Raw genomic sequence first — 20,583 nt, 5'->3', positions numbered from 1 at the left:
ACCATCATGTCCTCAAATTATCTTGCGACCAAAAACAATGTGATAAAGAATCGCGCCGCCATAGTAAGCTTCAATCTGTCTATGTAGAAGTAGACTAAGCTTTGTGCAGTTCCACGCTCGCACGTACTGGGCATTGCTGTACGAAACAGACTCTAACACGCCACAATTGGTGCGCGTCCCCGTCTACCTAGGAAAAACGAGCGCAAATAGCTTGGACGATTTGGACACGGATATCTGGATTCGCAATGGTTCCTGCTTCACTCAATGCATCGACTTGGACGAAAATCGTTTACATGTAGGCTCCTCAAAGGGTGGTAGGCCATACCGTCTTCGTCCTGCTCTCACCATCTACTATTCCAAATATGCAAGTAATTTGTCACTTTTTTGTACATCCCTGATCCAACCTCTTCTAGCCACCTCCGCCCACATATGCCAGGCACTCCAATAGGGCAATCAAACATATTTCCGGTAATACAATCGACAAATGGCACAGTAACGTCTTAGTAGTATGTCACGGCAAACGAAGCGCCGTGGCAGGTGTTCAAATGAAGCATGTCTCTTACATTAACAAACGCATCATTCGGTACGTATGCCGGTCCTCCATTTATGCATTAATAAAGTTCTGAAGCAGGTTGATAACCGATGGTATGCTTCATCAAGACCCGTAATAAACACTTCCTTCCCAGTCACGCAAATTTAGTTACCGGATTGTTATATTTACAAATTCACTTGTTCTCGAGTGCTAATCATGTCCAAGTGGATTGTCATTCGTAATGCGCGAAAACACAAGAACTTCTCGTCTCGAGAATGTGGTATGTTATGTTACTATCTTGATTCAATAATGCTTATAACCACAACCCTAGAAACCGTGTCAAATCATGTTGTATGCTTTCCAATCGTGACTTCTCTTTTTCCGCTTCACTTAACATGATAAAGACAACAGGTGTGGCGGCAAACCTGATTATGGGACAAACTATACATTCAAACGTCCAACAAACACCCCAAATTACTTCGGATAGTCATCTTCCAACGTGGAATGAACTAGATTAGGACTATTATGTATTCTACATGTAGCGTATTGTTTTACCCTTTTTCAATCTCCGACCGCGAAATAAATAGTGATTCTCAGGTTTCTGGCGTCGCAGCTCCCCACTTCGTTTCCTATCAAGAAAATTTTGTAAGTACCGCCACGAATGACCTGATTGTATTCTTATTGAGAAGCCCACAGACAATGGCATTCAGTGGCCCTGCCGTACGCAACCGTTTGATCCATACCGCACAGTATTGCGCGAGTCCAAACTGGAATTCCAGAGTAGGATGGGCCAACTCAAGATCTGGTCAAATTTTAGTCGATGCCAAAAGTGGAGATGAAATGTTCTGCATCGTAGTGGGCACGGTCTCTGAAACACGATTCAAGATGGGGCCTGTTGGAAACTACAACCCCGAATTCAACAAGCTCAAGGACGCCAAATACACTTTCGGTTTGGATGAACCAACGAATCCCGATTTCAGACCCGACTGGGCCACCACTGTCAAAGCCTTAGAGGACGCCGAGAATATGATACAGGGGACCAAGGATCATCGACACTTCATCGAGAAAGTCGGCAATCTCAGGTCGCTGCGATTGAGCGCTCGCGTTCTCCAAGAAAAGGTGTGTTTCAATTACAATTATCAACTCAATGATCTAACCGCAAATCTCAGGATCCCGGAGTATCAGGTAAACACGTTTGCGCTTATTGTCACTATATTGACATTTTTATAGATGAAATTAAACTATCACATTGGCCTGCGCCGCCGGAGTATCGTGACGCTCTAGTCGACTTGGAAGACACGCACACCGTTGCGCCACTCATGGCTTACAACGAAAAAGAGTCTCAAATTTTGCCTGAAGAATTGCCATCCATTCTCAAAGGAACTCTTGTCGAAGTAACCTTCACCCTCCGCCATTATCGTATCAAGAACGCTACGCAAGACAACGATACATACACTGGAACAATCGAACAGATCATCATCTTAGAACGCGCACCTCCCAAGAAGATCAGTCCTTACCGTAAAGGAGGTGGACCAATTCGCGCTCGACCTTCGAATGTTCCCTCTCGGGAAGAACAGGCGGCCGCAGTTCGCGCGTTCTCATGGTCAAGACCTACCCTTCGCGATCCGCCTCCAGCCACGCAAACCGCTGGTTCCTCAGTCGACGTTCCTGCAAAAGGCAATCTAATAGCAAACATTGCCTCCCCATCTTTTCATAACGTCCAGGAACCTGAAGCTGAAGCTTCCTACATTCCAGTTGCGGTCACAGACGATCACATTACATCTTCTATTATCACCATTTCTCCAACTCCAGCTCTCGGTCAGACAACCTCACTTTCACCAACTACTTTCCCCGCTGTGCCACCTTCGGCTGCGGTGGCTGGACCCTCGATGACGTCAAGTGTGGCCCATCCTGAGACCCACAATACATCGTCACCGACAAACAACCCTGTACCACCTTCAGGTACCCCAGAGACTCAAAACATACGGACCCGCCAAACACTCATCATTCCTTCCTTAAAAGCTTTAGGGAAGCGAAAAGCGGATGAAACCATTGACGATGAAAGGCCAACAAAGAAATCCTCTAAGTAAGGTATGTTAACTTTAGTCTTGCGATCACGACGAATTGTTTCTGACCATATATCAGGAGATCGTCATTTCATTGAATAATACATGCGGTCTCTCATAATCATGATTGTTATATCTCCATTTCATCAGCAGCGGCTTTGGTCTATCCTTTTATGCATATCTCTCACCTGTTTAACGATTTCTTAAACTCCGCGTTTATACATGCCTCAAAGAAACTCAGGCCGTTCTCCATATGTGTTACTTCTTTTGCCATGCCTTCCACGTTTCCTTTTCAGTACGTATTTATTGCTCTTCTGCACTTGCCTCGGGTTTACGCATCGTATTCACGAGTTCATGTCCAATTCAATATGTGGCTAGTACCAGGAACAGCGTAATTGCCTGTATTAATATGACGTACGACATGAACTGTAATCTTTGTAACAACATAGTCCCCGTATATTCACCACAACATAAAAGACAAGGTAAATTTGAGCTCCAGTTTCTGATACTCCGCGTTGAAATTTTTGGCATAACTACAAACGTACGCTTTCTAGCAATTATTCATATTCAAAGCTGACTGATTGGTAGAATGAATACTTCTCTTTCAAACAATAACCTGTCGGATCGCCAAGTATTTCAAATGCTTTACTTGTAAAACCAAACTCACCTTTGATCAAGGTTATGCTAGGCACTCATAAACCCAGCATGTACACGCAACGCCGATTTCTTGCTTACGGCAAACTGTTGTTCGTCGCTAAATACGATCCTATTTCCAACACCTATGAAACTCCCACCTATGAATACCAACATCGAGCTACAACTCACCTGCATGTAGTGCGATGGTTCTAACGCGTTGGGATAAAGTTATTCAGCGAATCTGTCAACTTATGTAGTCTATAATAAAATGGCCACGGATCCTTCAAGCCACGTATATCATCCAAAAAACATATATTTCCCTGCCCCGCCGTACCTCTCACCCTAGAGCAGCAGCGCCTTCAGCATATTTAGACTGCCGCCTCGATCTGAACACCATCGCAGTCCACACTCGTAACGCCGAATACAATCCAAAGGTTGGTATTGACCATTAGCTTACATGCAACACATTGAACTCGCCTCTTGTTCACGTTTTTAGCATTTTGCAGCTGTTATCTTACGTATCTGTGAACCCAAGACGAATGCTCTTGTTTTTGTGTCTGACAAGATGGTCGGAATTGGAGCCAAGTCAGAAGACGATTCACGCCTTGCATCCCTTGAATACGCGTGTGCCATGGCATGGTTTGGACGCAAATTTATCCAAGTTCAAGCTACAGAACATCATCCAGAGGTGACTTCAAGTTAACCATTCTCCTGGAGAGCTTGACTTATAGTCACGGACAGCTCAGCTGTTATAAACTCTCTCGCACTCTATAAACTCTCTCACACTCTATAAACTCTCTTGCAGTCTCATCTTACCACTCACTCCTATCATTCACCACAACGCCCCAAAAACGATGAGGACAAAATTGTTTTTGAAGAACCACATATTGATCAACTCTCCTCGTCGCAGTCAAGAAATCGAACACGTCCTACGCAACATCGGGAAAGTCAAGAAGGAGGTCGACGATGTTTTCGGCGACCATGAATGGGCCATTATAATCTAGTGAGTTCATAGCCCTCTTTCGGAATCCAAATTGATCACCTCTTAGCAATGGACTTCATACTTCGAGGAACGTTGGTCGCCACTCGACAGTTTTCGCCTTCGTGCAAGGCGGCCAAAACTTGTTTTTGCAATGCTGGGCCGTGCACATTTTGGAAAATGGACGCACTGATTTTTTCTTCGACCCGAGCCGCGACCTACTTCGTCAACAGATGACGCCCGTCAACAGTGAGTACTTCATTTGAATTACTTTCTGAGATTAGACTTGATATCCCTATAGTCATCTTCCCAAACGGTTTCGTTGCGCACACCGTGACCTTCGAAAGGGATGGGAGGATTATGATGGAGTAAAAGATCGCTAAGTAGTATAAATGTAAAAACTACGCTTTCCGTTGATCCAATTTACCCTCTGTCTGCTTCCCTCGATTCATTAGTTTTCTCCATGTCCGCATAGCATACATTGGCCGATAACTCTCGAATCCTCCCCAACGCGACCTTCTTCAATGGTAATGCTTCTGCCCACGATGCGCTCATGGTTTTGCTGGACGCTTCGACCAACTAATTCTGCCAATTCAACTAGATTGGGTTTTCGACAAAGGAAACATCATGAACTCGAACTCATCAGGCGGCAATCTAGCCCTAGTTCTGGCGCAGGCCAATAGCGGAACTAGAATCTCCGACGCGTCATCTGCACTACGGGACCGTCACTGCCAAAAGTGCTTGAAACCACTTTTTGTTATCCCACGAACGCTGAAACGACGTTGTGTGTTTAGTCAAAACCGGTCGTTTGGCTGGCGTCGTCACAACATTCATCACGATGAGCGAGCTGGCCCTGTTATAGCATTGGGTGGTCCCAAAAATATGTTCGTTCTTATGACGACCCTTTCCGTACTCTTTTTCCATTTTCCATGATCAATTTGTAGCCGTTGCTTGCGAATATACCCCTAGACACAGAGAAAATAAAATGTCTAATTCATTTATATCTACGTGCATGTTACAAGGCGTAACCTAACCCACTTGAAATAATCTGGGCTCGGTTGATCTCGTTCCGAATTTAGCACCCGATCATTTTCAGTCGCCATCGTTCTTCATCAAAACCCTTGATATTGAGTCGCCTTGAGCCTCGGACACAGTTGGAGGCAGTGGTATAAGTACTTGAAGATCTGCACTCCTCACCCGACGATATTTTGCCTTAGTGAGATAAAGAAATTTGATCCTGGTCGTCTTGATGGCAGTGCACATGCCGCCACCGTTGATACCTCCAGGAGACGGAGCATCCAACAGCACAGAGAGCGACATCCCTGATTGCTGAGATACTCAACTTTACTTACTTTAACCAATCCACTTAAATTCTGGTTTTTAATATGACTTATCCAATAAAAAAGTTAACTAAATATATCGAAATAAATAAATAAATGCAACCCCAAGCAAGGTTTTTGTTGACATTGGAACAATGTCAAACTCTAGTATCTTGTAACAACGGCATATGTGATAACAGAAGTCCCGTGTGAACTGGAACACAAATAGAATGGCAGTTTCTCCCCAGACTGCAGCTTCGACGCCTAAGAATGGGTGAAGATCCCCACGTCTATGTTGGGAATTCTTCATATGTGGAATATGGTACGATTTACAATGCTGTATTACAATGACTTGTACATAGGGTGGAGAATGCAAGAAAAACCGTGAGGATATCAAAGGATATAAATCCAACAGAGAGGAATAAACAGAGACTAAAAAGAGGTATCAAACATCTCGTCGCTTTATGCCAACCTTACATTCAAGGGGTTTCCTGAGGAAGCCCTCGCGCGTCTCAAGCTGCGTAAGTGAGTTAGACTGAGGAAAGTGCAGCAGAGGTTAGGAAGACGTACGGGTTGGTTAGGATCTGCGAGAACGATGTCGTAACGACGCATGATCGATGCGATGATGATCTGTAGTTCCAAGAATGCGAGGTTACGCCCGACACAGGCTCTGGTACCGCGGATGAGATTGGAAACAAAGAAGTCTTTTGATAAATGTACCTTGGTCCGACTGAAAATGGGTTGAAAGTTTTCTGCATGGCAGCGATGTCACATTCGAACCATCGCTCGGGTCGATAATCTTCAACATCTTCACCCCAGACGGTAGGATCGCGATGAATGGAGTAGCTGGGAACACTCAACACCGTGCCCTCTGGGAAGAATTCCCCCTTTATGGTCAACCCACCCTCAGGGACAACGCGGGGAAGGCCGAGAGCAGAAGTCGAATGAATACGCAATGCCTCGTTGATGCAAGCATCGAGGTAGGGCAGCCGCTTCACTTGCTGTCCATTGGCAACCGTTTCGTCTTCGGTTCCGAGCTGTTCATCAAGCTCTTTGTGCAATTTCGCCTGGGCAAAGCGGTTGCGAGCCAAGTAGTAGATGATAGCGCATGTTGAGCTGTTTTGAATTTTTGAGTTTTAAACAATGACAAGTTAGAAGGAGAAACCATACTTGGAAGTAGTATCTGAACCAGCGATGAGAAGAGTTAATGCCTCGGCAGTCAATTCTTCCCGACCCATAGGATTTCCGTCGCTGTCAATGCCAGCCTTCAGTTTACTTAAAAGGTCGACGCGGTCCGTGGGAGTTGCTAGTCGACGAGCGACAGCCATGATAGCGATACCTGCTAGGGACTTAACATCTTTTAAACCCCGTCTGTACCATGGCAGTTGGCGAACAAAGGGACGCCACCAGGCTGGGAGCACACCCATAGACATGGAATATTCTCCACGACCATTGAGGATCTTGACAGCAGGAATCGCGATGACTTCGGCTTCTGTCTCACTCCCATAAGTCGCCATGACATGCTTAGGATCTTTGGCGACAAGGGCTGAATCTTGGGCAGCTTCTACCATGCCGAAGGGCGCTCCGAAGGCGAGATCGCCGACGATGTCAAAGGCAAGATAATTCGACCCTGTTAATCCCGTTCAGTGACGCCATAGCCAGAGAGCGAGGAGTTAAGACGCACAAGGTAAACAATCTAGCCAGAGACGTCCGCTTTCTCCCCGCCAGCCACCCTCACCATCATCTCCAGAAAGACCCTTCACGGCACCGTCACAGAGCCGATCCCATTGTTTGATAAACAGGCCGACATACAGCCGAATCTGAGGTTCAAACTCGACAACACTCTTCTGAGAGAAGATGTGTGAGATAATTTTGCGTTTTCGGGCATGGTCGTTGCGGTCACGGGTGTTGAAGACTCCACGGCGAATGGAAACGAAGGCGTCATAGAAAGCGGACTTGAGGGCACCATTTCCGTGGGCATAGATGATCGAGAGAGCGTCGGGGACAGCGACCGAGACATGGTTGGGAGCAATACGAACGTATGGACCTGTGTGTTCATTGAGGTGTTCAGAAATTGAACGTTAATAGTACGACAACATACCATATTTCCTATGCATTCCGTGAATTACCTCGGAGCGATGACCTTCCTTGCAGACCAAACCCAACCAGGCGTCTGTGAACTTTGCAAAGAAGGGGCCAGGATACTGCCTTATTCCATGTGGATCGACAAGGTAAGGAATAAGATGGGCGAGGATGAAGGCGGTGGGGATGAGGACCGCTATGGTGGTGACATCCAGGCTGCGGTACAGAGAGTCTAGGATGGGGAGCATAGTGAAGACGCTGTATGTGTTCAGTTCAGGTACATAGACCTTTTAAGGCGTGAGTCAAGGGCACGAGATCCGACATTTTACCTTCTCCTAATCAAGTTCCGGGCATACAAACTCCTTGAAAAATCCTGGGAATAGAAGGCGGATCATGGTGAATACGATGGCACCGCATCAGTCGGATGCTTAGCGCTTAACTCTCATACTGGTCCCATTCCAAGTTTTGGAGAAGTTTTGAGTTCAAATCCCAGCTTCCTACAATCCAACTCAGATCAGCTATATATATCGAAACACAAGACTCCGACATATCCTGTCCTCCGGAATCACATACCTGACTCACGCAGGGAAGCGACGATGTGCTGTGTATCAGATAACTCTGATAAGAAACTGCTCACACGCTAGTTTTTAACAAATGAAGGCAGGGATGTGACTATAATTCGTAGTGGGGTGTTGAGAGAAATTTTGCGGTTCAAGAGGTCTCCTTGAATATCCGCCGATGGCCATTCCGCCGACATGCGATGTGGACTCTGGAGGATGGTGTGTTCGTGAGTGGGATTGTAATTTGGACAACGTTTGATTAAAAGTTTCCCTGTTTGGGTTTCTATGCGATTGCTGTCACCTTGATCTGACATCTTCTGACATCTGTCGATCCATTTCCTCGTGTTCGGTTCGTAATGCTATTTTAAACCGCTGGACTGAAGCGGTCGTTGGCGGTGCTGGCGTCTCTTCACCGTTTTCGAGCTACTTTTTTTCCCCTACCTCATCATGCCTAGCACTTCTGGTTTCGTCCTCCTGGCTTCCCTCTTTCTTGCCACTACCGCTCAGTACAGCGCTACCTACCTCCCTTCGAATGCGCCCCCAACCACTGAAGAGGGCCAGGTCGGGACCAACCAGTGTGGGACTGCGCTGAACCAGACTTCTATGTGCCAAAATGCCTATAGTGAGCGTGCTATGATACATATTCATCTCATGGAGTTCTCACCGGTCCAATAGTTAACTCCCTCACTGATTTCTGCATATGGGCTCCTCCAAACCCAGGTCCTGATTCTGTCATCGGAAATACTGAAGTAAGCACCCCCCGATGTGACCAACCCGATCTCACTCAAACCTAACCCTCACTTTAGCGTATCGAGGTTGCTTGGTGCCTCAAGGCAAGTTTTCGGTAAATAGAGGCTTGACGCTCATCCTCAACCACTTTTAGAACGGAACTGGTGCCCGATTAATTCCGGATGGCGCGATTACAGGCGCTCACTTCGTACAGACACCAGATTATGTTCAAGTCACCGGTAAAGAGGATGCATCTCCGGTACAAAAGCAGATTTTTATCTCATTATAGGCACTGGCGATTTAACACTCCTTAACATCCCTGCGGGGGATGCGGGCGTAAGCACGATCTCCCACGCACGATCTCGATGCGACTGACGTCTTTTATTTTGGTCATTCAGGGAGAGGTTCCGTCTCTGTCCTCCTACACGTTTTTGCCTTTCTCACCGTTTTGCTTTTAATAGTTAGATCCGCATGGAGCAGATGGAAACGGCAAGACAAATATTTCGCGGGCACGTTTACTTACCGTTGCTTATCTTTTTTTTTTCGTCGTAGGTAACCCTATCGGCGGCCTGGTATTCTCTACGGCTTTTGGACCTATACAGCAGATTTTCGAATGGACGGTAATTGCGATCATCTCGGTACGAACGTCGGGCTTACCACCCTTATTTTATTCTAGAACTTCGTCGCTGCGAACCAGTTCTGCTTCCGTGCGTGCAAGCCAGGCCCCAATGCTGCTGCTCTCTGTGAGCATATTTATGATATCATGGGTTGCGCGTGGAACATGCCAGGCAACTACGACACGGGATTCGATACCTGCAAAGGGGATAGCGGCGAGGTACAGGATTTACCCGTCCTCTCTTTTCTAAAATAACGTCTTTCATCCCGTTAGCCTATGGGTGTTTATGGGGCTTCAACGTTCCATCAAGGAGACGCCGTAACGCCTCCAGCTCACCCCGCCCCGTCTTCTTCGTCTTGCGTGACCACGAGCACCATCGGTAACGGCTTCCACATCTCTGGTACCAGCATTTCCACCCCCGCAGCGGTCGTCACTCCAACGAGCGGAGCTGCATCGGGGTCGGGCGCAACGCCTAAGCCCTCTGCGACGTCTTCGACGTCTCATGCGAGTGCGTCGGGCACGAGTTCAGGTGCTTCTCGTACGTTGTCGACCGACAACTGGGAGCGTGCCGTCATCACTGTTGGGTCAGCTGTGATCCTTTCTATCATTGGTGGCTTGCTGGTTCTTTGATTACGACTCACTTTCGTAATTATTTCTCTATGGACATCTGGCTGTTTAAGGCATGGGACTTTGGACTGCCGTTTTTTCCTGGATACCACTCTACCCTTTGCATGCAATTGACGACTTTTACTCACCTTTCACATCGTACACTGTTCGCAATACATGACTATCACGTACTTATTTTTTTCCGTCTGGATCACTTCTGGATTAGTTTACGTCTCATGACTACACTTGGTCTTTATGAACATCTTACGAATATTTTTACAAACGGTGCTAGATTTTACAGATGATTTTTCGCTGAATCAACCCTTTGCTACTTATGAGCAATACTTTAGGCATTTGGTCTATTTTTACAACGGCCTGATGTTGGGAATTGGCCCTACAGGGACAATGCGTGTTGGGTTAATCTGTAGACATGATGCTTTAGCGGTTCACGACCAGAAGCAACAAGGAATATTTACGGCAGCATGAGACCAATAGTAGTGAGTTTTGATATGATCAAAGTTGGTGGAGGACTCGAAAGCGTCATTATTCCAATAAAGCTTTTGCATCCATCTAATGATGAAAGATGTGAGTATAGCGGCGTGACGGATTTTGTGATGGGCTGACTTGTGAATAGCTGGGTATCCATCACGGATAGTGCGTATGTTACACTTGAAATGTCCCACATAAACAGGATCGAAACGAATCTAGAACACAATCGGCCGAAAGGATTAGTCAAAACGACCGAATATTCGATAGGAATCGTACAATGGTGACCCAAAGCCTTATGTCGGCTTCCGTGAGCCTGTCTCCGACTAGGAAGTCTTTTCCAGTGAGGATCTTCTCGACCTTGTCAAGGGCGTCAAAAAGTTCGGTCACCGCTTTTTCGTATGCGGCTTGAGTTGTGGCAAACCCCGATCTATACACGCCATCTGAAAAGCGTCATGAAATCGTTGCCCTGAACCAGGGAACAAACATACTATTGATGTTCGGATAAATCCATTCATTGACCGCGTCAATCTCGGTACGTAACTCCTTTGGATAAAAATCCAAAGCAGCCTTTTCAGCGGGGATGAATTCGTCGAAAGCCACATTGAACATGCGAATAATCTCAGAACTTTCGTTGTTAACGATTGTTTGCAACTTCTTATCCCAGAGAATAGGGACGGTGAACCTACATCGATCATATATTACAAAATACCCATGTGGAGCAGCAGGGTCGCATGACGTACCTTCCGCCGTAGTTTTGTTCAGCTTTAAGATAGAGATCCTTGACATGCTCGGATTGGTAGAGCGGGTCAGAATCTGCACCAGGGAAAGGATCGGCATTGGCAAACGGCCAGCCGTGTGTGCCCATACGAGGGGACACCACAGTGACCGCTGGAACGGAATTTGTGAGTTCGAGGAAGACTGATAATCGCAATGTGGTCTCACGTATGAATTCATCGAGTCGCTTCAGTTTCCTGACTATCAACGTCCTCGTAGCCCAAGCTATAACATTCAGCAAAGTAATCAGCACGCAATAATTTTAACTTGCTCAAAAGACCTACGGCAGGCGTATGAGACATAGAGGTAATACCGATCTATTGGTCGGACAGCGTTAACAGCGACGACTAATCAGATAATCAGCTACATACCACGCTCAGGCTCAAATCTGCCGCCACGTTCGATTGTGTTGCGAAATGAAGCGTCTAGACGCTTGAAGGAGCCGTCTGGCTCGGTCTTCATTTTTGTAATATCCGATTGATCTGTGGTATCTTTCGTTGTTGCCATTGTTCGGATTGAAGGCGGTCGTGTTGGAGGGTTGACGGAGATGACAATTGCGCTGCGGTTTATATGGATGCCTCGAACAAAAGGCTGACTATGTCGTGCACGTGAAAGGGTGATGCCGAAGTATCTATTACACAGAATGAGTAAGGGAGCAAATAAAAATGCAGAAAACAAAAAAGAACCTGCCATGGTTGGTCACTATGTTCATGCCTATTACAAAGTTGCGTCGAAAGCCGCGCAGAGGAAGAAGGATCTGTTGGAACCTTTTACGAACTTCGCGGACAACATTCACCGTCACGTGACCGTATACACACGCACTCCTGAACAAATCATCCGCCATGACTGTACGGACATTCGCGTTAAAGCCAGATGCTTGCTCGAGTGCTCCCCATCTGGGGCAACTTATGGACACCCGTACAAAATGTAACTGAAACGAATTCTTAACGAATCCCCCAATGAAGGCACATTCCGTGCGTTCCAAGTGCGTTCATAGATTTTACACACTGACAGGACCGTGTAATTTTCCCTCAGATGAGACGAGGACGGCATATCACAAGTCTGCGCTGCCTTTTGAACAAAATTCCTTGTTAAATCCTTGTGAGCATTTACAGCGGGACACCGGGATGCTAATTTGATGACTGGTTGGTTCTGTGGTCAAGGTTTAAGCTAGACTAATTGCGCTTCTGCGTAAATCAGCATTCAGCACGATATCCTCGCCATCTTGATTGATCAAGTTTTTTTCCGGTTCGACTCGCCCGAATTTTCCTGCCATTGCTTTGTAGTGTGAGCGTGTGTATAATGGCGCGCGTCTTGGGTGGCTGCCAGACAGGTGTTTGACAGTTTTTAATCAACGGACGAACATCGTTCGCGGGATGGCCTTTCTATAAAAGTGTTGTCACACTGGTGTTATTCATTTTCTTGCTTAGCCGTACTTTCCGCAGGCACGCAACACGACTTAATTTTTGACGGGGACAGTCTGGCCTCTTCCTCGCACAGTTTGGCTGATGGTCTTTCTTTTATTATCGACATACAACTGAAGGAAACCGGGCCGCACAAAGCCAGGCCCATTTTCATGCCTGCGGACTTACTTATCGTCGGCTTTCCGTGGTAAAAGGCAAACTAGTCATCTCATGCCGTGCGTCCCGCTGTTCTCATGCCGTGCGTCCCCCCCGTTCACCGCCGGCACTCTCGTCAGGTATGTAGAGAGACTAGAAAACTGACCACGTTTTGGCCTTTCCGTTCTATGACGACCGGTGCGGTCTTGTGTCGCCACAGGCTCGTCGTCGATTGTCCCGTAGGCAACACTTTATGTAAATGGGGCTGCCGCCGGGTTGCTCAATGTTAGTGATATCTTCAGATCCAAAGAGGGGCGCCCATATGTTCGTTGTCGTCCTTCTCGGTCGCGCCCAGTGTTTTTGCCTGTGAGAAGGAGTTTTGCGTTCATGTTTTAGTACAAATTAACCTATCCTGCTAGCTTTGATGACGACGCGTGAACTTCGAAATGTCCAATGATGCAATGAAGAAAAGACTCCCAATTTGGCGCAGTTTGTACACGACAGCTGTGAGCCGTGTGCATAATTTCGTCGCCGGAGTGATTTCACTGTCGCCATTGACGTGCCGACCATCGAGTTCTGCCATGCTTTCGCGCTGATGGGACTCCATGTCTCAAAATGACTGATTGATCTTGTCCCGTTCCAGAGCGAACCTAAAGGCCGACTTCACTATGGACATCGGAACTGCAGTTGCAAAAAGCCAGTAATCGAGCTTCCCGTTCTGGGGATCTACTTTCTTGAGTGTACCAAGGAGTCTTCAGGGAGTAAAGGTCATTATCATCGTTGACACCAGAGTCGACGCGAAGAAGAAACACCCCTATCGTCACTTTACAAGCGGTATTAGATCTTTCTGTTTTCTTTCCTTGGAGGGTGGCACAGCATGTCTAGAAGTATTTAAGTGTACCTCCTGTTCGATGAGCCCTCGTCATTCAAAAAAATTTCAACACGAGTGAGAGAAACGAGCGGTACATGTTGCATATTCCCGTCATACGCCATGTATCCCCCAAAGGAAGAGATCTACATCTGTTTATCTTCTTGTGTGCCAAACGCCTTCCATTCCTTGATAAATCTAGAGCGAGCGTCCTCTAGCGAAAGTTTCTCGCCATTGATGAATGAATCATGCAATCCCACAAACCAATGGCCTTTCGCACCGCCAAATTGCACAATGATCTCGGACCTATCCCTGCCTTCCTCTAACCAACCCTTTCTTATCGGAAGTTCCACTCCGAAGTTATCACGATTGTCGGCTGTCTGAATGAAAACCCGCCGACCGTCCATGGGTATTTTTGCCGCACTCAGGTTAGGACCAGGTGTGACTGGCCTTCCAGGCAAGATCGTCAAAGACCGTACAAAGCGAGCCCTGATACCGAGTAGCGATCCAGCAAATGTGACTCCAAATAAAAATTGGCCTGCACAAAGCCCCGCCCGTTGCCACGCGGGTCGGAGAACCCATTCCATTTCCGTCGGGGCGGCTGTTTGATCGTCCTTTGACGCCGACTGTTCAGAGCCAGACACTTTCTTTGGAACCCGTTGAGCCCAATAGTTCCATGTAAACCCCGTGGCAGTACCGCTAATTTCGACATATTCAACAAAGTCATCTTGGAGGAAGAACATCGGTGACGACTCACGTAATGAGCACGTCTACAGCGATGAGGCCAAGAGCCCATCTGCTCCACCAGGGAGGAGTACGACGGAAAAGAGGTGGCTTGACCTGATGTTCAAGAGAAGTGATTGGAGGGTGGCCAGGCTTGGTGCAGCGTCCGCCAGTTCTTGAAGACATTGGCCGAACGAACTTGGCAGTCTGTGATCGGAAAGTACAAAAAAGCAACAGCCATAAACATGAGCGCTTATTCGAATCCAACTCAGCGAGCTCAAAGTTTGTCACGTCCAACACAGTAGGGAATATGTATAATTATACTTCTTCAGTTGTACAAGCGATTTTACAAAACAATAATGGACTCCCAAAATAAACCTAACCGCAGAATTCGAACCCGGGACAACCAATTGAGGTGCCGTATACTGCCAACATTATATTAGATGATGTCGATTGTGGTTGTTAAAAAGAGAAAAAAACTTACCACCTCCATCTACACCGGCGACGGCCAACAGGGCTTGGAAGACACCACCTAGACCTTCTCCTGCCAAAAGACCAGCTGAGATGGCGAACATGTACATATCGAAGCTTCCTGGGCTGCGCAACAGCCAAATGTAGTTGAAGACAGATCCAACGGCCATGGCAATAGAGTAGTACACTTGGGGTACAACAAAGGCAAGACCAACGGCGTTCCAGTTGGGGACCCAGTGCCAGTATTTCTTGGGAATGAAGAAGTGCTAAGGGAGCGTTAATACCAGAGTTCGATCACAATGATAGAGAGTAGCGGACCTTGACTGCAAGAGAGACCATGCTGAAGATCCCGAGGGCAATAGCCGTGTACCCAGACGATGCGGGAATCGCTGATTTAAGAGAATCAGAAAATGGACAATGTTGATACAAGAACAAACGTACGAAGCTTGGGGCTGGTGACTGCGACGGCAACAGCAGCCCAAGCGGAAACTGATGGAGCACCATAGGTGCAAGCGCCATCCTCGGGTGGGTATAAGATGCAAGGAGAGGCTTTTGTGAATAGAATGAACAGTCCGGTGGTCAAGAAGACGGCGACAACGGAGCCAGCCAACTGAGCAATGAACTGATTTTTGGGTTTAGCGCGAAGGAGGTAGCCCGTCTTCAAATCACCGGTCATGTCGGCCGACTGGGCGGCAGAGCCACCAGCGACGACACCACCCACCAAGTTCAGCATCTTTGCGTTGTTAGTTGCGATGCCGGTGCCTTTTCCGATGCCTCCGAAGATGAGTTGAGAAGCCTTTTAAATGGGTTAGACGATGGTAGAAAAGACAAAAGGTGATGCTGACCTTGGCAACAGTTGAGACGGGGTTGAGATCAGTGTGACCGCTGGATTGCACGGCGATGAAGGAGAAAATGAATCCGAGGATGAGAGCAAGGATGGCTTCACCGACGTTCATGTGGAACTCGGTGGCAAGGATAGCAACAGACATGACGGTACTGGCTGCGAGACCAGTCGTCCACCACAACGTAGGGATACGATCCTCCGCCGGGGTCTGATCCTCATCTTCGGGGTCGATCTCATTGCGCTGCCGGAACATGGCTATGGGATTGAACTTAGTACCCTTCATGCCTGTGCGACTCATGTCAGAGCTGATTACTCGATCCATAGAATGAAAGGATATTTACCCTTGATGATAGGTCCTAAACTGAGCACAACGTCGGCAAAGGAGTAAAGCAACATCATCAAGACACCGGGCCACAAGAGCCAGTATCTTGGAGAGGGGTGATTGACGTATTTTTCGGGATCTTTGAAGGACAGTCCGAGGTATGAAATAAGGGGAAATTCGTCGCTAATGGGTGAACCAAACGCAAGACCATTCTTAACAAGAGCAGGTGAGACTAAATGAGAGAATGACATGAGCTTATGTATCTTATGTATATCTGGGTGTGGTCAATATGCTTACTGATTCCCCATGCCAGGACAGAACCGCCAACTATTTCGGACATGAGATTAACTTCAGTAGTGAGAAAATTAGATGCGTACAGAAACTCCAACTGGCGTTTAAGCCGCTGAGCATACCAGCACCAAAGAAAGCAGGGGTAACTACAGAATATAGGTTAGATGGGTAGACATTAAGATAGAAACAGAGGGCATACATTCGATAAACCAGCCGTAGTTTTCCAGGGATATCATACTCGTAAAGCCAAGACGGTATAGAGTCCAACCGATGTGCCAATCAAAGATCTTATGATACAGGCTGAGTACGGCGGAAAATGATAGATCATGGATTGACGTACAATACCAGGCGCATATCCAGTCATGACCTTGTACACAAAGATGATTGCGAAGGAGATCATCAACGCCATGGACTTTTTCTTGGCAGCGATGGCACCACTCTTCCCGCTGTGAAGGGAGCGAATGGTATATGCCTATAAATAGATCTTGTTGAGATGCATATCCAAATGGGACAAGACGGAAACTCACAGTCGCGGCTGGTGTTGGGAACGTAAGCTTCTGGTGTACGATGTAATATTTGCGCAACGGAATGACAAAGAAAACACCAAAGAAGCCAGCGCAGACAGTCAGGGCGATCAACTTCCCAATATCTTGCTGGGGAAGCGTCGAGAGAAGGTTAAGGCGGTACATGGCCGGAATGGCGCCGACAAAGAGGATACCAAGGCCTCCAGAAGCGGTGGCAGCCCTACAATAAAAGTAAGTATCTCGAACCTGGGGAAGAAGAAATGCAGACGTACGACTGAACCGTACAGTTCTCCTTGGGACCGAACGGACCCCCCAAGAAACGACCCAGAAGGCCCGATTCGGGAATTATCCTGGCAATGAGTTTCAGAATAGCAAAACCGAAGATAGCCTGTCTCGATGGGTCAACATCGGTTCTGTGCCAGAATCACATGGTACTCACACCGAAGAGTTGGGGACCGAAAGTAAAGCCCGTCTTAAGGCCTAGATAGATGTTGGAGGCTCCAACAACAGCGCCAAGGAAGCATCCGACGAACACAGCCCTGGTAAAGATCAGATGAAGCTACAAATCCCAGGAGACGGTAGGCAAACCTAAAGGTGAGCTGGTGGGTTTCCTCTTCATAGGCTGGATCTATGGGGAATGGCCGCGATCTACGTTCGAATGTCAGGAGTAGCGACAACAAAGAGCAAGGATGGTTGAACGTACACGTCGTGGTCATCAATAGTCTCCTGCTTTTCAAGGGGACCATCCTCCGGAGCCAGCTTCTCGTCGGAGTAGACTTCCTTGATATCGTTCGACTTGCTGTAGGACAAAGGCACCGACGGGTCGAGTTGGGAGCTCATGGCTAAACCCAATTGCGCCTGGGAGACTGGCTACTACAAGAGGGGGGTTGGGACAAGGCAACAGAATCCTGTCCGTTTGGCTTTTGAAGGATTTTGAGATGACGGCAATAGATAGGAGATTTGATTGGTGAGGCGAAGAGCACGGACAAGAGCTATCATGCGGGTCGACGTCTCGCATGGTTCTCTTCGTTGTGGGATACTTGTACAGTGTGCATCACTTCTCGCACCTTGAGGTTCTTTCCCGATTCCGAGTGCCGCTGGGTTTCAATCATTCCTTGGCACAGCAATTTTGATTTCTCGAAACTCACCCGTCGTTCAACGCCAAGCTAAGCTCTGCACCGTTCAATTCCAGCATTGACCCCTTTTCACTGTTCCTTTCTTCAAGGAGCATACCCGCGCTTAACTGTTGAAGTTGAACCTTCATATTGTTGAGTAGCCAAGTCACCGCGTGCAACGTGCTGGTAAAGATCATCAACCAATTACGTCGCGTCCAGGCGCGTTCGTGTAGAACGTACATTCGGCTACATATGGCGTGAGACCACCAAACCCACCACCTTTCACCGCGCCTGTCAACAGCTGTCAACGGCCACAAATGCGTCGAGTCAGGAAATTCGCAAACTTGACATCACATGGAGATAACGGAACGCTTAAACGTTAAATGCAAAACTTCTTCCGTGGGCCGTATGTCGACGATATGAGATGATACGATGAGAAAGCGCATTAAGAATTTGGAGTCATAATGGCGTTTGTAAGTAGGTGTGTCGGCCGAACCTGCTTATTCGATCGCGCTCTGTTTGGCTTTATTGAATTTTGCGCCCATAGCACTTGCCAAGCCCAATGTTTAATTATAGACCCTCCTCAGGAGAGTAAGTACTTACTTGCTTAACGAATACACCACTCATTCCCGGCGTCTTATGACCAGAATCTTTCTCTTAGGGGAGCTCACATGCCCTCATGCACCATGTTACCCCACAAGTTGTGGGGTAAAAGACCGAAATCTAGAATGTGGTCTTCATTTCATTTGTATCTTGATGACAATTACCGCGATTCGCATTTTGCCTGGACGGATCCACAATGAAATTTGTCATTAAGGTTTCAAGCGCGCGGAAATATATGACAATAATCTTTACTGCCGCAATTTAATTATCAGAGTATCAACATACCCGAAGGACCTGGCTCGAGGGAGCACTTGTCACTCGCGTATCAATAATACAGGTGGGTTGCATGCCCCTAAATTTTCCAATCGATTAACAATATGATGAGCAGTTGGTGTAAGTTGTCGTGCGAGTTCCATATGTGGTTCTGAGTAGGACGTCCAAATCAATATCTTCGATCGCCATAACACGCACGGACTGAAAAATTTCACCTCTCTAACGGTCTGCCTGCCTTAAGGCGATTCAAAACTTGATTAGGGCCACTCGTTTATTGACCGTTCTACATAATATGTCTGAATGCTAAACTAATTCCAACAAAAAAGGGGGTGTACACGAGTAACATCTATTCTTCCCTTGAAAGAATCATTTTTTCATTGATTCGCCTCAAGTACCAGCCATGCCCACAACGCCGACCTGATCACGAATCTTCGCAATCTCACTCGGCGTTAGCGAGCCTTTCGTCGCGCACAAAAAGTCCTCAAACGCCAGATACGCGTCGGCAGGAGTAACGAATTCCAACCTAGTAAAACAACAACATGACGTCAAACACCGAAGAGGAGGGGGTTAACAAGGAAGAAAAACATACTTCAAGAACGCGTATAACCTCTCCCAAAATTCGGGTTTCACCACAGTGGTGTAGTACGTTGATTCCTGCTGGACGACAGGGCTAGGCATAGTGCCTGCATCGAGCGTGAGCATAATATCCTTCTCCACTCCGCCCAGATTATCATTCGAAGGTGAGGGGGAAAGCACCACAGACGGGATGCGTTGATGCTTCTTGCCACCACTAGGTTTCACGCTGGGGCTGGGTTGCAACGACGAAGGAGACGGTGAGGCCATAGTAGTAACTTCAGGCGATTTAGGCGTAGGCGGCTTTGTAGGATCCCAATCAAACCCAGGTTTGAGCACAAGATTGACAGTGTCACCGTTCTTTATGCTATACTCTTGAAGAAGCTTCGCGTCAGCGAGTGCTTTGCCTTTAAGGAGGAGGCGTTGCGCGTCTGCGGGTGGAGCGGTGGGCTGAGCAGCGAGTTGTGCTTTTATAGAAGATATGGTGTCTGTGGGTTGGACTGAAACCGTGTAGGAGGCAGGAGGCTTCAGGGACTTGAACACGAGCGAGATGGAGGCTGTGTTATGTAATGTATTAGAACGAAAAAGGGGTCAGCGTGTGTTATTAGGTGGATGTGGCGCATGATATCTACGTACCCGAGGAAGAGGTAGACGTTTGTGATTGGGTTTTACGTTCGGGGGGCGGGGGGACAGGAATCTGAAGGTGTGGATCAGCGCAAAGAATCGAAACGATGAGTGTGCATAGGGACCTGGAGAACGGGAACTCTCTTGAGAGAGTTCTGTGATGGTTGCTGGTAGTCATCGGAATAGGTGATGGGTTGCGTTGATAGGGTATTGAGGAATGTCCTGGCAAAAGCTTGTTCTGCTTGTTCTGCTGCCATGGTCCGGTGTGAAATATCAGATGAGGCTCAGGGGTGTTAAAATGAATTCAAAGCTGCTTGAAGGCGCGTGAATCAATTCCAAAAAAACGAGGTGCAAGTGCGCAAAAGACTGCAAAAGAGGGTGCAGATTTGCAAATGAAGTAAATGA

At 47.4% G+C, this 20,583-nt stretch overlaps 9 protein-coding genes across 9 annotated transcripts; 4 read left to right on the top strand and 5 right to left on the bottom strand.

Moving 5' to 3' along the window:
• Positions 1-6: 6 nt before the first annotated feature.
• On the top strand, positions 7-2,622 carry LACBIDRAFT_327239 (uncharacterized protein; the record flags this gene model as incomplete). Its single annotated transcript, XM_001881237.1, has 9 exons — positions 7-63; positions 110-295; positions 414-583; positions 758-812; positions 864-883; positions 1,075-1,177; positions 1,229-1,651; positions 1,702-1,717; positions 1,763-2,622. The coding sequence occupies 9 exons, from the start codon at positions 7-9 to the stop codon at positions 2,620-2,622; spliced, it is 1,890 nt and encodes a 629-aa protein (XP_001881272.1).
• Positions 2,623-3,187: 565 nt separating this feature from the next.
• LACBIDRAFT_297605 (uncharacterized protein) lies at positions 3,188-3,937 on the top strand (the record flags this gene model as incomplete). The annotated part of the gene is made up of 4 exons (XM_001881236.1): positions 3,188-3,229; positions 3,277-3,432; positions 3,492-3,668; positions 3,731-3,937. 4 exons carry the CDS (start codon positions 3,188-3,190, stop codon positions 3,935-3,937), a joined length of 582 nt encoding a protein of 193 aa, XP_001881271.1.
• Positions 3,938-4,088: 151 nt separating this feature from the next.
• On the top strand, positions 4,089-4,585 carry LACBIDRAFT_327238 (uncharacterized protein; the record flags this gene model as incomplete). The annotated part of the gene is made up of 3 exons (XM_001881235.1): positions 4,089-4,237; positions 4,284-4,462; positions 4,515-4,585. 3 exons carry the CDS (start codon positions 4,089-4,091, stop codon positions 4,583-4,585), a joined length of 399 nt encoding a protein of 132 aa, XP_001881270.1.
• A 1,217-nt stretch (positions 4,586-5,802) lies between these two features.
• Positions 5,803-7,862, bottom strand: LACBIDRAFT_291185 (cytochrome P450 monooxygenase; the record flags this gene model as incomplete). The annotated part of the gene is made up of 6 exons (XM_001881051.1): positions 5,803-6,049; positions 6,103-6,202; positions 6,253-6,648; positions 6,703-7,162; positions 7,217-7,579; positions 7,634-7,862. The coding sequence occupies 6 exons, from the start codon at positions 7,860-7,862 to the stop codon at positions 5,978-5,980; spliced, it is 1,620 nt and encodes a 539-aa protein (XP_001881086.1). The 3' UTR covers positions 5,803-5,977.
• Positions 7,863-8,621: 759 nt separating this feature from the next.
• Positions 8,622-10,149, top strand: LACBIDRAFT_297602 (uncharacterized protein; the record flags this gene model as incomplete). Its single annotated transcript, XM_001881234.1, has 10 exons — positions 8,622-8,796; positions 8,850-8,923; positions 8,981-9,007; positions 9,058-9,142; positions 9,193-9,239; positions 9,302-9,307; positions 9,365-9,392; positions 9,456-9,523; positions 9,580-9,738; positions 9,793-10,149. 10 exons carry the CDS (start codon positions 8,622-8,624, stop codon positions 10,147-10,149), a joined length of 1,026 nt encoding a protein of 341 aa, XP_001881269.1.
• Positions 10,150-10,382: 233 nt separating this feature from the next.
• Positions 10,383-11,877, bottom strand: LACBIDRAFT_179508 (uncharacterized protein). The gene is made up of 9 exons (XM_001881050.1): positions 11,760-11,877; positions 11,673-11,705; positions 11,557-11,613; positions 11,355-11,502; positions 11,103-11,296; positions 10,891-11,054; positions 10,750-10,829; positions 10,602-10,695; positions 10,383-10,547 (listed from the first exon to the last, which is right to left on the bottom strand). The coding sequence occupies exons 1-9, from the start codon at positions 11,848-11,850 to the stop codon at positions 10,491-10,493; spliced, it is 918 nt and encodes a 305-aa protein (XP_001881085.1). The 5' UTR covers positions 11,851-11,877; the 3' UTR covers positions 10,383-10,490.
• Positions 11,878-13,961: 2,084 nt separating this feature from the next.
• Positions 13,962-14,724, bottom strand: LACBIDRAFT_297600 (uncharacterized protein; the record flags this gene model as incomplete). Its single annotated transcript, XM_001881049.1, has 2 exons — positions 13,962-14,514; positions 14,573-14,724. The coding sequence occupies 2 exons, from the start codon at positions 14,722-14,724 to the stop codon at positions 13,962-13,964; spliced, it is 705 nt and encodes a 234-aa protein (XP_001881084.1).
• Positions 14,725-14,916: 192 nt separating this feature from the next.
• Positions 14,917-17,706, bottom strand: LACBIDRAFT_250173 (oligopeptide transporter; the record flags this gene model as incomplete). The annotated part of the gene is made up of 14 exons (XM_001881048.1): positions 14,917-14,963; positions 15,023-15,275; positions 15,328-15,398; positions 15,451-15,805; positions 15,855-16,165; positions 16,195-16,407; positions 16,473-16,502; positions 16,553-16,612; positions 16,666-16,753; positions 16,807-16,938; positions 16,994-17,210; positions 17,263-17,378; positions 17,430-17,529; positions 17,579-17,706. 14 exons carry the CDS (start codon positions 17,704-17,706, stop codon positions 14,917-14,919), a joined length of 2,121 nt encoding a protein of 706 aa, XP_001881083.1.
• A 1,534-nt stretch (positions 17,707-19,240) lies between these two features.
• On the bottom strand, positions 19,241-20,435 carry LACBIDRAFT_294351 (uncharacterized protein; the record flags this gene model as incomplete). The annotated part of the gene is made up of 4 exons (XM_001881047.1): positions 19,241-19,504; positions 19,571-20,111; positions 20,191-20,251; positions 20,304-20,435. 4 exons carry the CDS (start codon positions 20,433-20,435, stop codon positions 19,369-19,371), a joined length of 870 nt encoding a protein of 289 aa, XP_001881082.1. The 3' UTR covers positions 19,241-19,368.
• Between the last annotated feature and the right edge of the window lie 148 nt (positions 20,436-20,583).

Source organism: Laccaria bicolor, genomic scaffold (assembly GCF_000143565.1).
Source record: "Laccaria bicolor S238N-H82 LACBIscaffold_12 genomic scaffold, whole genome shotgun sequence".
In the NCBI taxonomy this organism is placed as follows: domain Eukaryota; kingdom Fungi; phylum Basidiomycota; class Agaricomycetes; order Agaricales; family Hydnangiaceae; genus Laccaria; species Laccaria bicolor.
This window is presented reverse-complemented; position numbering and strand designations above follow the sequence as displayed.